Source organism: Pocillopora verrucosa, chromosome 10 (genome assembly GCF_036669915.1).
Source record: "Pocillopora verrucosa isolate sample1 chromosome 10, ASM3666991v2, whole genome shotgun sequence".
In the NCBI taxonomy this organism is placed as follows: Eukaryota; Metazoa; Cnidaria; class Anthozoa; order Scleractinia; family Pocilloporidae; genus Pocillopora; species Pocillopora verrucosa.
In genome coordinates, this window is record NC_089321.1 from 16,131,093 (window position 1) to 16,144,146 (window position 13,054).

General features: G+C 38.8%; 1 protein-coding gene across 1 annotated transcript in view; it reads left to right on the forward strand.

The window, feature by feature from the left end:
- Positions 1-11,321, forward strand: part of LOC131785793 (cullin-2-like) — an 18,054-nt gene extending 6,733 nt beyond the window's left edge. The window contains 22 exon segments of the mRNA XM_066173409.1: positions 77-187; positions 1,840-2,002; positions 3,290-3,379; positions 3,613-3,647; positions 4,283-4,390; positions 4,577-4,639; positions 5,075-5,095; positions 5,098-5,190; positions 5,666-5,689; positions 5,812-5,898; positions 6,966-7,112; positions 7,684-7,761; positions 7,869-7,922; positions 7,924-7,936; positions 8,036-8,141; positions 8,403-8,493; positions 8,725-8,826; positions 9,140-9,193; positions 9,311-9,373; positions 9,816-9,866; positions 9,987-10,007; positions 10,009-11,321. Of these exon segments, the coding sequence (XP_066029506.1) occupies positions 77-187; positions 1,840-2,002; positions 3,290-3,379; positions 3,613-3,647; positions 4,283-4,390; positions 4,577-4,639; positions 5,075-5,095; positions 5,098-5,190; positions 5,666-5,689; positions 5,812-5,898; positions 6,966-7,112; positions 7,684-7,761; positions 7,869-7,922; positions 7,924-7,936; positions 8,036-8,141; positions 8,403-8,493; positions 8,725-8,826; positions 9,140-9,193; positions 9,311-9,373; positions 9,816-9,866; positions 9,987-10,007; positions 10,009-10,068 (1,635 nt within the window). The 3' untranslated portion in view covers positions 10,069-11,321.
- Positions 11,322-13,054: the final 1,733 nt, after the last annotated feature.

Here is a 13,054-nt window from a genome sequence, read left to right on the forward strand (position 1 = left end):
TCATCTCAGAAAAAACTTGTGTTGAGTTACACATGATAAATGAAAGCAAATTTTATGTACATTTTCTTTGTTCCAGCTATATGAGGAAGTGTTTGAGAAATCCCTTCTGAAAGAAACTAAAGAGTACTATAGGCGAGAGGCAGCAGAGCTGCACTGTGGTAACACTTGTCAGGCTTTCATTTCCAAGGTAAACAGAATAAAAAACAACAAATATCAAATTATACTTGTACAGCTGTGCCGTACAGAAAGATATCCACTAGCAAATGTTTGTTAGTTAGATTCATCCATGTCTCCCAAACATGCGGTAGATAAGTGGTGGTGGTTGTCAGGACAACAACAAATGGGACCAAACATTTAATACCTCAGTTAAACCCATCACTCCCAAGACCTCATGAGTAATTCTCCTTACTGTCTGCCGTACAGTTCTTGTGATGTTAATTCAGAGAATTTGGCATTGGATCAACTAATGATCCCTTAACTGATATTTTTCTTTATTCTCATCACTTGCATACTTGATATTGTATTGATATTGTAAGGAGAAATTCTGTCTTGGCCACTCATGTGAGTTAAAGGTTTAATACTTCTCAGCTCATTAATAACATGTGGGAAACATCAATTCAAATCTTTATTTTAAATTTTTAAAGGGAAATAATTTCCTAGTGGTCTCACCAGTTTTCTAGTGGAAAATAATTTTATTATTAAAACTTTGCAAGTGAATAAGAAGTTAACTTTGAGCCTCTTTCGACTGATTGTCATGCAAACAAAACCAAAGTTATCACAACAAACAATCAGAATTTTTTCAGTTTTGTGTCTGGTTGGTTTAGAGGATAGTGTAAATTTTCGAGACAAGTCTCAGGGCAAAGTTGAAGAAAATAAAGCAATCCTGGATTACTTTTGAAATTCAATTGAAAATTGCTCTATGGCCATTGTCTCAAAATATATGGCTATTAAATGATTAGTACTGTAGGGACCCATGGTTTTAAGCAAGGCCCCTGTCTACAGTTTTAAGTTTCTAATAAACTGCCTCCCCCCTAGTAAGACCCCCTGTCACTCCTCCCCCAAAAACATTACTGACAAATTCTACAGTAAAAGCACATGGAAAAAATGTATTACTGTACAAAAATAATGCTATGCAATCATCCTACTGCAGCACTGTGCTTCTGGTTGAATTGGTTTCTGTTTAATTCTAATAAAACTTTTTGTTTGACAGCCGGCAATAGTTTCTGTTATACAATATGTGGGTTTTCAATTATCGGAGTTATTATCAACTTCCTTGAGCTCCCTAAAGAAGCTGTCAAAAATAAGAGGAACCACGAAGTAATAGTAAGAGGGGTCGTTATTGAAGAACTGATTCACACTTGGCTTGCATGCATAGAGTTTCGTGGAGGCAAGTGGGGAAATTTGGGGGGTACAAAGAAGCGTAAGAGTCGTTTGAGGCATTATCAAGCCTTGCATTGCCATGGTTACAGTGGGCACCTGGTCACTCAATCTACATATCATCTGGACGACAACCTGCTCCTCGACACAATTAGTCAACTGGCTGAAACCTTTGGTCAAGTCACCGACATATCAGTCACTTGATTAACGAGTTGACTTTGGTGAGTTGACAATCGGTGTCTGTGAATTGACTACAGCTGTTAGCGAGTTGACTACAGATGTCAGCAAGTTGACTACAGATGTCAGCGAGTTGACTACAGATGTCAGCGAGTTGACTACAGATGTCAGCGAGTTGACTACGGATATCTGCAAGTTGACATGTAAGCAGAGTGACCGGTAACCTTACAGCATGTTCCAATTAAATTAAAATTTCATGTGTAACATTTTGATTTTTTTCTTCAGGTTGACATTCGCATTCAGGATGAGGATTTAAGAACTAGGAAATTCTTTCACCCCGTGTCATACAGTCGGGTGATCAGGGAGTGTGAAGCGCGTATGGTGGAGGATTACATTCCTTACTTACAAATAGAATGTCGGCAGATGGTACAGGAGGAAAATACTCAATGTTAGTCACAATAGTTTTGATGTTTTTTATTGTAAAAGTGTAGGAGGTATTTCATTTTTCACGACTAGTTCTTTTTACCATCTTGTTCTGCAACCTCGTCCCCAGGGCCCTCCCTGGAGAAAGGAAGAGAGAGGACCCCGGAAACGAGGTTGCTTGTCCTGTTAGACCAATACTTACATATTGCTGGAATTTCCTGAGGGTGGATGTTTATTCTTTTTTTTTTTTGTTCTGTTTTTTTCGCAATATATTTTGTATGCAAATTAAACCTGTAGGAGGCTTGTATTATCCGCTCAATACAGGCTCTTGTAAATTGCGCTGCCAAAAAGAAAACGACAAAAACAGCAACGAATCTTCCGGTTTGTTTTACCTCTTTCATGTAGTAGAATTCCTTCACCGATGGAAATATTGACTTGAGATATGGTTGTAGGCAACATAAATGTTTTTAGTTATTGACGCCACTGGGTCTCTTACGCTGTATGACATTTCAAAACACGAACTGACCACGTTTCAAAAAGTGACAAATTTCCAAACAAAAGCTCTAGTAGTTAAATAAATTTTATTTGACCAGCGGATGAAAATCAAGCAAAGAAATTATTTTCATAAGTGGATTGCAAATGAAGTAATTACAGAAAAAAAAGCCTGAAAAAAAATTCAGGCTTGGGCGGGATTCAAATTTGCCTCGCTCCCGATGTGTGGTCTCTAGCTCAGTTGGTAGTAGCGGCCAGCTAGAATCTTGGAGGCATGGGTTCGAATTTTTCCAGGCTTCTTTTCTGTAATTGCTAATGATTTACAGTCCACCTGTGAGAATTACTTCTTTGCTTGTGTCAAAGCTCTATAATACAACAATGGAAGTTGTGCGCTTTCCTCCAGTTTTGGGTCACAAAAATGCCCAAATGAAGTGTGTACGTCTGCTTAATAGAGGGAAGAAAAACCGGGACTCCAGGTGACGTCCGCTCAATACAGGGGTGTACCGCTGACCCTTTATAACCTAACATCAATGCGCACGTTCTCTTTTGTGTTCCCTATTATTTCTGATGGCCGTGACCAGAAACATTTTATGAACAAACAAGAGTTTCCCTATTTAGCGATTATTTTCTATAATCTCATGACGTCAATGTTTGGTTCAGCAGTGATACTGTAATGAGAACTTAGATGCTAGTCAAAGGGTTGGTATGGGTCCTGCTTCAATTGCATCATTTATGACACCAGAAAAAATACTCAATCGTAATTTGGTATACGATTCTCTAGGCATCGTAAACGATCTGTTTGTTATTTCTTGTTATTCAGATCTTTCGAAGCTATATACACTTCTCAAACATATTCCTCGTGGATTGCAAGCCATGGTGACAGAACTGGAGGAACACATTACAAAAACTGGTAAAAATTTGCAAACAGTGATTTTGTTTTCATGTCATCTACAGTGTAATTCTCGTGATTTAAAATCAACCAAACAAGCTGGGGGGGGGGGGGGAGGAGAAGGGGTATGATGGACCAGACACGCCTGGTTTTGAGGGGGGAATGCACTGCACATGCGTGAACGGAAATCTGTTATTGTTTAGTTAAACCAAAAAATTAATCGGGAAGTCTTTATTTGATTTGATCTTTTATAGGTCTTCAAGCAATCAGATCAGTCAAAGTTGAAAATGTGAGTGATCCTCTTATATAGCGCATATACAGTCATTTTCTATTGTCCTTAAAATTGAGAAAGATGTTTTTTTTTCCGTCTTGTCACGAACGTGGGCCAAATAAAAAATTCTGAGTCCCCATGAGGAATCGAACCTCAGATGCTCTAACCACTGAGCTTTCGAGACTCCATGGTGAGCGAGGTCTATTACGAAGTTCATATGACACGCGTCCTGCACACTGCTAGGATCAGCAATGTCGATGGCGTAATGTTTGTAGATAGAAATAAAAGAGATGATAAGTTTTGAGCTCGGTAAAGAAATAGAGAAACGTGTTTTTTTTCGTCTTTTCACGAGGATGGGACAAAATTATTCTCACGTGGGCCACAATTCACATTTAGATTAGACTTTTAGTTAAGCAATACACCGCATTTCTGTCTTTTCACAGGCGTAGAAACCCACGAGGGATGTCGGGAGAACACGATAAAAGTTTGTAAACCACGAGCCGGCAGCGAGTGATTAACAAACTTTTCGAGTTTTAGTGTCTATCAAGGAATAACTAAAGAGTAGCATAGCCAATCAGATTGCAGCATTTGTGCTAGAGCGCTAGTCCAATTATACTGATGTGCTATGTGCATTTATGTGCCTGCAATTTTAGGGCCCACAGCAATATGTAGACGAACTACTGGGAATCCACAGAAAATTCTCACATCTCATCAAGGATACATTTAGAGACGATCCTGCATTTATATCAGCTTTAGACAAGGTGAGTCATTAATTTATGTCCGTGTATTCTTACACTAAATCAACACTTTTTACCGAGCTTGGCGTACTGTATGCCAAGGTCAGAACAAACTGGTTTCAATCACCTTTGTTATTTATTGAGCCAAAAGTATGCACATGAGAAAGTAGTTCTAATTTCTCACTTATTTTTTTTTCATTCCTCCTCCAGGCTTGTGCAAGTTTAGTCAATTATAGGCATGATCCTAAACGCTCTTCAAAATCTCCAGAACTGGTAATAGATTTAACATTTTCAAACAGTCATAAAAGGTTTTAGAGCTCTTTCCGATAGAGTGTTGTAAACGCAAAACCAAAGCACCACAGCAGCCAATCATAGCAAGGAAAATATCACGAGAGGAGCCAATGAGGAGCTAAAGTAAAATCAAGCAAAGTGGCTTAAAGCGCGGAAAAACGCGGATGACCAAGTTGCGAATGGTTTTAGTCTTTTGAATCTTATGGTTCAGGAGAGTGGCGCGCGATTTTCCTGAAACTAATCAAAATCGAGCGGAAAGTAAAGGACGAGAAACAAATGCATTCCTGGATTACTTTCCACACTCAATTGAAAATTGTTCTCTATCGTGCTTGTTAGTTATATTGCAGTGGTGAGTTTTCGTTACATTAACCTTCTCGTCTCTTGAATATTTTATTGTATTCTTTTTCGTTTTAATAGCTCGCCAAATACTGCGGATTCCATTACTAAAAAAGAGTACAAAGAATCTCAGTGATGCAGAGTTTAGATGAAAACACTTGGGGATATGTGTAGAGTTAATAGTTCTAAAGCACGTTGTATCTTTTTTACTCCGGTAGATGCTTCATTTCAGTGCTTCCTTGTTACGTGTTCTGTATTCCTACGGGGTTCCATTAGTCCCCAAAATGAATAGGGGAAAAGAATTCTACGCTCCATAGCACGATAGAGAGAGCATTGCAATGTGGAATGAACAACCTACAAGTGAAATTTCATTTTGAAGAATTGTTTTAACCCGCAAACAGCATTTCAGAACCAAGCATTAACAACTACACAAAGCCTTTGAGTCTTGGTGTTTTAACATTTTGGTGAAGCTCAAACGGAATGGTAAATAAACAGGATCCCCGTTATTGAATAATCTTGCTGTTTGGAAAGTGAAATTCCAAGACTGCGCGAGACATTAACTTTTCTTAAAGATTTCCTGCTCACAATTGATTTTAAAATGTTTCATTTTTCGGTGACGTTAAGATTGTTCTTGCAATTTTTCTTCTCTTAGATTATTATTTTTAAATATAGGATGACAAGGACATATTTCAAAAGGTATGTTTTTGTAACTTCCAAATGCATGGAATTCGCTTTATTGCTTTTCCACGTAGAATAATCCATGTGCTGCACTTATTGAAAGCGCAACTACCTTGAATGATCCTCTTTCCTTTTTTTAGTTCTACTCCCAAATGTTAGCAAAGAGAATTATTCACACACTTTCAGTTTCAATGGACGCTGAAGAAGGAATGATCAGTCGCTTAAAGGTGAGTACGCTTAGGTGACCTAACGACAGAGTAGACCTTCACGGGTGTCCTTCGCAAAAACAAAAATAAAATAACGCGCTACTTGAAACGTAACCACCATAAACTGTATATCAGTGGCAATGGAAAGTTCATGAAATTTGCTATCCGGCAAAATTGTTCCGTTTTAGCCTGATCTAATCGTAACCGACGGAGGCGCGACAATTCGAAACGGACGATGTTCAGTCCTTTGGACAATTAATCGGGGTATCAAATCTGACTGCGTAAATAAAACTGCTGCACAGTCAATTTTGAATCCTGAGGGTTGGTCTTCAATACCTTTTGGGGATATTTTTCGATATTTTTGTCGGTTGCTTGGAATTTTTCTATCAAGTTTGCTTCTTATCGATGCGTGTTACGTCAGGGCTATTTCGGGAGATCCATTTCGAGAAAAGGAATTCCCTCAGACGGTTTTTTCAGGATTTAATACCCTACAAAAAGTATTATTTCGAGTATGAATTGTTTTACAATTTTAGTTTAATAATCTGTTAAACCTGTACTACGTTTTTTGCTCCGTTTTTCCTCACTAAGCATTATTTTTGAGAGTATTGCTTTGTGATGGATCGCGACTTATGGGTTTACCAGCAACCTTGAAATTTTGCCGCGTCGTTTGGATGGCATCTTTAAGAATTAGGCAAAAATATTTTCAGGAATGTTATCTGCAATTTGCGTCAATCTTTTCAGTCTTAATCCATCTTCCCCTCCTTCTTTTGGAAATATTACCAATAGCCAATGGAAAGCTGACTGAAGTGCGGGAAAACGCCACGTGAACAGGTGACCAGCGTGACCAGCTGATACAAAGCTGCCTGAACTGCGGGAAAATGCGCCGTGACCAGGTGCCATTTAGTTTTGGTGTTGTATCTGATTTGCTGAGAGGGTGGCGTGTGTGTGTGTAGACCAATCACAGCGCCAGGGAAATGAAACAACTTTAGACCAATAAAGGATTGCTTCGACGCTCGATTAAAAAACTTATTTAAAAAGCTAAAAATATAGTATTCAGCTTTATTACCAGCAATCTTTTCCTCTTGCAGCACGCCTGTGGCTATGAATACACGAACAAGCTTCACCGCATGTTTACGGACATCAGTATCAGCTCTGATCTCAACTCTAGTTTTAACGATTTCCTCTCTAATGCTGAGGTGTCTCTTGGAGTTACTTTTACCCTCTTTGTCTTACAGGTAAATTCATGTCAGTCCTAAACATCTGGGCCCAGTTATTCGAAGGTCGATTAGCGTTAACCAAGGTTAAACTGTAATCTGGGTTTCTTTCCTTTATTCAAAATCCTTTTTCGGATAATTTTATGTGTTATTTTTAGAGCATCAAATAGTCATATTCTAGACAAAATATTTTCGACTGAATTTTCTTTTAAAACTTTCAGACCTGAAATCAGATTTCACACTAACCCTGGGTTATCTTAACCCAGCTTCAACAACCCGGCCTTTCAGTTTTTCAGAGAATTAGATTCTCAGATCATTTTTGCTAAGTAATTGACCAATGTGCAGCACTAGAGCGCTTATTGATTGGCTGTTGTAAAACTAAAAACAAAGTACTCAACAACGGCCAATAAGAAGAAGGAAAACTGCGCGGGAAAACGCGGGCGACCAAGTCGTGTTTGGTTCGCATCTGATTGGTTGAGTGAGTGGCGCGAACTTTCTGAACCAATCACAGAGCTTTCGACACTCAGTTATTACTTACTCTATTGACAAGTTATTTCTTACATAAACTCTGTTTCTCTTATAAACTTTTTAGTCTGGGGCGTGGCCTCTTGGGCAGACTTCAATCTCACCGCTGTCCATCCCCCAGGAATTAGTAAAATCAGTTCAAATGGTAAGCAACAATGTCTTAAATCTAATTATGTTGTGTTGCTAATTTGTAGATCTCTCTAGACTTCCGGCTGATTCTCTCCTAATTTTTTTCTTCGAATGTTTTTTCAGTTTGAACAATTTTACAATGGAAGATTTAATGGCCGCAAATTGACGTGGTTACAAACACCTGTCGACCGGTGAGTTGAAAAACGGAGCAACAAGTTCAATTTCTTCCTTTTGTTACTTTTTTGATGATAAAGGTAAAAAGATCGCCAACTCTCTTTGTCTTATCGCAGGTGAAGTCAAAATTAGCTACCTTAAGCGCCCATACTTCATCACAGTTACCACTTTTCAGATGGCGGTCATATTGCTGTTTAATGAAAAGACAAGCTTGCATTTTAGGTACGTCATGATAATATACTGAGAGGGATAGACCAGCATCTAATTTATCCCTACAATGATACTGCTGAATCTTTCATTAAGGTCACAAATTCTCGTGGCCTTAATGAATGATTCACCAACCAACAAGGATTTGATTATCAACCGAAGTCTCCTTGTCAGTACCAAAGGTAATGTCTAGGTAAGAGTATGGAGAACATGGATACTGATGTTAGGGTGTAAAGGGTTAAGTGTTTGAACGATCAGATGAATTCTCTTTTTCAGCGAAATCCTTGAACAAACCCAACTGGTGGAGAGAGAATTAGTAAGGACGCTACAATCTCTGGCGGACGTACGACTCATATTACTTTCTGAGGTAAGGAGAACACAGGGATTAAGCTTTACCACATATAGACCCAGTTTTGACCAGTATACATCGCGCACAACCGCCTATGAAAAAAGTTATCGATACTCCAGTTTACTGTTTGTGTTAAGGAGTTTCTGATCATCTAAAGTGCTTCTTATCAACTGGGCTTGTCCGAATCTTTATCATTTCCGTGGTTGTATTGATTTGCGGCCCTTTATTTGGTTCACATTTTCTTTTCAGGACGCCGACCCAACCAAGTGTATGTATTCTTTAAACATGGATTTTTCCAGCAAACGGACGAAGTTGAAAATTACTGCCGCAGTCCAGAGGGAAACTCCTCAGGTCTATACAGTTACATACAGTTACTGCTACCCTGTTCACTCCAAGTTGTTTCTTTGATCATTAACCAAAATAAACATTAGTAATCGCCTCTCAACAATGGTCGAGCTACGAACGACTTATTCACGAGATAAACGCAGCTATCAAATGAAAAACTTTATTCATTTATAAAGTCTAGTTGTCCTGTTCTTGGTTTTTTTTTTTTTAATTTTGCAAATAGAAGTATATTGTTGGTGTAACTGAAGCATACAGAAGATAAAGAAGAAAGTAAGAAGACTGTATTAATCAGTGTTTCGTCCATATCTCTTCCTTGTAGGACACCGAACAGACCTTGTCAGCGGTCGACGATGACAGGAAAATGTACCTTCAAGTAGGCTATCTGGGGGATGCTTTTTTCGTTTTGTCATTTTTCTGTTTTTGAAAGCTGAAAGGAGGTGGGGGAGGGCAAAATAAGAATAAATGATTAACTTATTTCTTCCGCGTTTAGGCTGCCATCGTCAGAATAATGAAATCCAGAAAAGTTTTGAAGCACAACGCTCTTATTCAAGAGGTAAGAGAATTACAAGTCATTGATTAATAGATTGCAGTATTATGAGAGCTGTACAGGCACGAACTGAGCGGTCCCGGGTTGTAGAGAGTTGCTAAGGGGGTGGGGGGGGGGAGTAATGTGTGATGGACTGACATCTCATGGGGGGGGGGGGGGTGCAGCAATCAGCAATCCTCTTGGTCGCTTCAACTGGTTTGTGTTTAGAATGCTCCTATACTTCGCTTACAGAGTAAAACACGAAACCAAGTTATTTACAAGTATTTGTACGACTGGAGGTATACTATCAATTCTGCACACCTCCTTTTCCATGTTTTTAAACAAAAAAATAAACAAAACCAGGCCAGACGAAACTGTGTGAATATTTGGTGTTGTTACTGATGTCTTGCACAGTGTATGGATTAAGAAGGGTCAATTGTGCTGACTTCTGGTGTTTTCTGCGCAACAGGTCATAAGCCAGTCGAGTGCACGATTCACGCCCAGTATAGCAATGATCAAGGTATGCTACAATTAAGTGCGCGGAGTATTTTGTGTTCGCCGTTCATAATGATCAAACTGTCCTTTTTTCCACCCTCGTGATAACTGCTAAACTTCTTCCTTTACTCCTCGCTTGTTTCAGAAATGCATCGAAGCACTGATCGGACAAACAGTATATTGAGAGACGGGAGGGGAGTAAGGACGAGTACACTTACATGGCATGACGGGAAAGCTGATCGATTACCAAGCTCTCAAACAGTCTGGAACTTGTTTGGATATCAAAGGGGCCCATTCTACCCCCTCGCATCGGACCGTTTATGAAGAACAGAGATAAAGACTAGGCCGAGAAGGAGATGTGCCGTAATTTTGTAGTGAAATAAGCTCGTGCTAATCTAAATGAATGGCGAACTGCATACAGTTTTAAGAGCTTCTGTGCTAAGTTTTCTGCGATGCAACACACAATTGTTAAATCGCTTTCTAACTGTGCGCTGACTTTAAAACTTGTGCGCGCGATGCCTCGTATTTATTGAAAATTTTTCCTCCGATATATTTTCGAGGTACATTAACTGAACGCGATTCTGAGCAATTGATGGGTAAGTTTCTTTTTTTCGCCGTTTTCATCGAATTTTTTTTTTTTTAGAACAATTTATTTGCCAAGGGCATTTTTTTTCTCCTGTAAACAAACATTTTCTTCTATAGACTTGTTTATTTGAATTTACAGCATTGTGACTTGGTATCTTTTTGTACATTAGTCTACTTGTAGAGTCTAAGAACTAGTGTTTGGGTTTCTTTGATAAATCCTCTTTTCCCTTGGAATGGTCAATTGTGAAGGTCATGTAGAGGACGTATCGTTCACCCTTCTTACCATAAAAGCAGCGGTCGAACGTTGGGCATGCGCGAGAGGATCCATTCTGGCCGGCCACGCGCAAATTTAGAAAAGGGCATATGAATGGAGTAGTATGTTCAACCCCTAGCTTTCAGTAACCGACGTGCTGATGATCCTTTTAATCTTGAACAAATACAAGATCAAAGAAAGGACGAAACCTTTGAGGGGAAGATTGGTGCTTAGGGGTCCTTTTCAAAGTTAGTACTTTTTTAAGAAAAACGGCAAATTCCTTTTATATATATGAAAGAAATGATGCAGGGGACAATAAAAGACACCGGTCACATCACATTATCACAATAAAATTCTCTTTCGGAAGAGTTGAAAACTCATTTCACCGATGCACAGAAACTTCGACGTACTCTCGTCCACATCTGTCTTTGACAGCTGATTATGTTTAATTTTCGAGTGGCCCCGTGACCCCAATCAAAAACTGAAGGCGACAGTAAATCTTATATGGAGCAACAACAAAAAATGGGGATGAAACTCACATATCGTCCTTCAACCTTGACATTAATTAAAGTTACCATTCTGTTAAACCTTTTTTGAAAGAGTAGATTTCCTGAATGCGTTAATAAATGGGCAAGATGTCTGGCTAAGCTCTACCTTGTTGACCCCCCAGTTACATTTCAATTAAAAATTTGACCTCTGTAATGAGAAGGCAATTTTACTCTTCAACTCGTTTTCCATATGGTACATTTCGTTATTTTCTCTGAAATCAAAGAGGCGTAAACTACTATGATTGTGTTGCCGTACATTTTCCATTCGAATAACAGGTTAATTATTTAAATTACAGGAACCTGAACACGTGGGAATTTTCCATTTCGATTTCTAGTGTTCAGCGTCCTTATCTTTTTCAAAGTTGATATAAATGAGACAGACCGAATGTCTACAACATTCGTCACGGTGAAAAATTGCTGCATTGTTGTCTAATACTCACTTATTTCCATATCGGCAAAATGTCGAGACGCAGTATCGAAACCCTAGTTTTGGCAGCAAGGATCGGAAAAGAAAGCAAAACTCAACATAAAGGTTTCAATTTCGTCCCGAGGCACAAATTTTGGTCGTAAACAAGCGGGTGCACTGATAAGGTTGATAATCTAATGGGTTCTTTTCAAAGCTGTTTTACTATTGGCGACAAGTAGATCACGTGGTAGATTGGATTAATTACAGTAAAACGACTGTGCATTATAATAATTAGCGGGACCTTAACTGATCCAAAGGTAAACTTCTGCTACTGCTCAAGCTGGGTTTAAACGGACTTAAACAAATACCAAGGCTTAGAGTTATCTACTGCGATCCCCGTGAAAGAGAAGAAGAGTTTTTTCCTGGAATTACGCGGGATTTATAAGGAAACCACTGCTTCAAAATGGAAAGAACACGAAAAGTTTCTAATCACAAACCGCTCAGGTTGGTTGTTGTTTACATATTCATTAACTTATGAGTTGTTAAACTAATTAAGTTTTATTCGTAAAACAAGGCCCAAATGCAATTTGGTCAGTTCCTTACACCTGATTTTGCGTAACGTTTCAATATTTGTTTTGTATTTGTCTTCAAAATGAATCGAATTTAAAAAACAGATATTTGGTAATTGTATGTAATGTTTTCCGTGAGGTTAGTGTAAAGAGAACATAAACGATACGCAAGTCGATGCGTTTCAAAGGTTTTCAGACCTCTGCAAAGTAACGATTATGCAAAAAATTGTTCGAGGATGGATTTTCTAAGCTTGCCCGAAGGTATATTTTCAAATCTCGGCACTTCTTTTGAGCAATATGAAGCGTTTGAGGATCAATTACCCTTGGGTGCAGTTTGTCTAGTGGATCAGTTCGGTTCCACCGCCTCATCAAGAAGACAACGAAAGGTGTTATTAGCATACTAAAAATTAGAGATCACTAATTAGAAAATACGCGCGTACGATTTTTACTCACGATTTGAGTACCATCAGGAGAGGAACGAGTAAGCGCAGCGAACGAGTGAGCCTCAAAGCGCACGGAGGCTAGCGCGCCGTTTTAGTCGAATGTTGTTCCCTCCACTACGTTCTTCCATCACAAGTGGAATTTCGTTGCTGGCGTTTTTGATTGCACGAATGATACTTTTTCATATATTTTCAACCTAAATAAGACTGTTAAGTTTTAGGCAGAACAGTTTCAATCAACATATGACAACAAAAAGTATCAACACTGTACTCGTTGTACTCAAGTTTCCTTTAAATTAGTGACAAGCAGTTTTCAGCAAGTTCTCAAAAGATTTATTGCTCCTCTTCTTGTTTGACACATCTTGTGCTTTCTGTCATTTACAAGAGAAAATGCATAACATGCGTTGTTAAT